Source organism: Salvia splendens, chromosome 15, assembly GCF_004379255.2.
Source record: "Salvia splendens isolate huo1 chromosome 15, SspV2, whole genome shotgun sequence".
Lineage (NCBI taxonomy): Eukaryota > Viridiplantae > Streptophyta > Magnoliopsida > Lamiales > Lamiaceae > Salvia > Salvia splendens.
In genome coordinates, this window is record NC_056046.1 from 26398923 (window position 1) to 26400770 (window position 1848).

General features: G+C 37.3%; 1 protein-coding gene across 1 annotated transcript; it reads left to right on the forward strand.

The window, feature by feature from the left end:
• Positions 1-212: 212 nt before the first annotated feature.
• Positions 213-1393, forward strand: LOC121766929. Its single transcript, XM_042163157.1, has 3 exons — positions 213-627; positions 793-918; positions 960-1393. The coding sequence occupies exons 1-3, from the start codon at positions 213-215 to the stop codon at positions 1391-1393; spliced, it is 975 nt and encodes a 324-aa protein (XP_042019091.1).
• Positions 1394-1848: the final 455 nt, after the last annotated feature.

The following is a 1848-nucleotide window of genomic DNA, read 5'->3' on the forward strand; positions in this document are numbered from 1 at the left end:
GTCCACGCAATTGTCTCCCTTCTTTGCTGGACCTGGCGAAAATCTTCACACACCTGGCTTAAAACGCGTGTTAGACCCAGAAATTTCACGAATTAAAGCCCTAGACCTATGCATGAAATTAGCCTTATCACTCCTTTTCATGGTTATTTAACCAATTTGTAAAGTGTATGGGTGTGGCTCCCAAACTCATCATAACCGACCAAGACTTAGGAATGGAAGTTGCTATTGAGGAGGTCCTTGTCAATACGAGACACCGGTGGTATATGTGGCAGGTTATGAATAAAGCTGCTGACAAATTGCCAAAGAACATGCTTGGTAGTGAAGAACTAAAGAATGAACTGAATGGATGTGTATGGTCGGAGTTGATAGAACCTGATGCATTTGAAGAAACTTGGCATGCTATAATGGAAAGATATGGGCTGGCCAATAATGACTGGGTTTCATCAATGTTTGTATCCAGAAAGTTTTGGGTTCCAGCCTTTTTCCGTGATTTTCTGATGAGTTCGTTGATAAAGACAACTTCTTTGTCTGAATCACAGAATAGCTTCTTTAAAAGGTACTCAAAGTCTCGGGCTAACCTGATGCTATTTTATATGAACTATAACCATGCTCTGGAGACTCAAAGAAGTAATAGCGCAAAACTTGAATAATATGATTCAACAAAAGTGCTTATTTTGCGAACATAATTGGAAATCGAGAAACATGCATCAACGATATATAGAGGTAATGCTTATAATGCAATTCAAGAAGAGATAGTTTATGCATGTTTCTCTTTGTCTTGTGCAACTCTAGGAGTGTTTGCCAATAGAGAGATTGAAGTATATAACGTAAATGACAAGGATTCAAACTCATGGACAATTACTTACTCCATTGTTGATGACACCTATTTGTGTGGATGCAAAAAGTTTGAGAGACTTGGTCTATTGTGCAGTCATATATTTTGTGTGTTGAAATATAAGTTTGTCAAGTGATACACGAGAAGTTGCGTGGAGGGAGATGGTTGAAGTCACAGTTTGTGAAGCCAATACATGGAGGTTTTTGTGATGATCAAGAAATACACCTTGTTGTGGACAAGAAGAAGATTGCATTTAAAAACTTGTATGCATTATTCATTGAAACAACACAAAGTATTGAAGGGAACATTGATCAAATTAATGCATTTGCTGCAATTATTGAAGAAGGTAAGAAGCAGCTTCTCGGAGAAGGTGTTGTTCTGTCTTCAACAGAGAAGAGAGCATTGATTGAGAACTTCGATGGCTCACAAGTTCCGAACTTTATGGAAGTTCATCCTCCTGATGTTGTTAGTACAAAGGGAAGTGGAGGTAGGAAGAAATCGAAGAAGGAGTCAGCAATGAAGTTAACAATGAAACCAGTTCGAAAGTGTGGAAACTGACATGAGATTGGACACCATGATTCTAGGAACTGCAAAAAGGTTACTAAGAAGGCAAATCAGAGGCAGTGAGGATTTGGACAGAAATAGTTCACTCTGTAGCCCTTTTAGAGCATTAATGACTCATTTTATTACACTTTTGAGTGAATTTTATCTCAATGCAAACTTGGTTTTTGTGTTAAGCTCAAGTGCGAATAAGTTCACTTTATATGTATTCGTTTTACTGCTTACAAGTCCAACGTTAATTGATATGCTTTATAGTGAAGTAAATATTGATTATAGTGTACTGTTTTTCCATATTAGTCAAGTATATGGAGAGCACAGTGACGTATATTGTGCATATAGTGAAGTATATTCTGCGTGCTTAGAGTGAAATATACTCTAACCGTGGAACACACCACTCTAACCATGTACTTACTTCACTGATGTGAACAAAATAGATCACTATAAGCAAATAT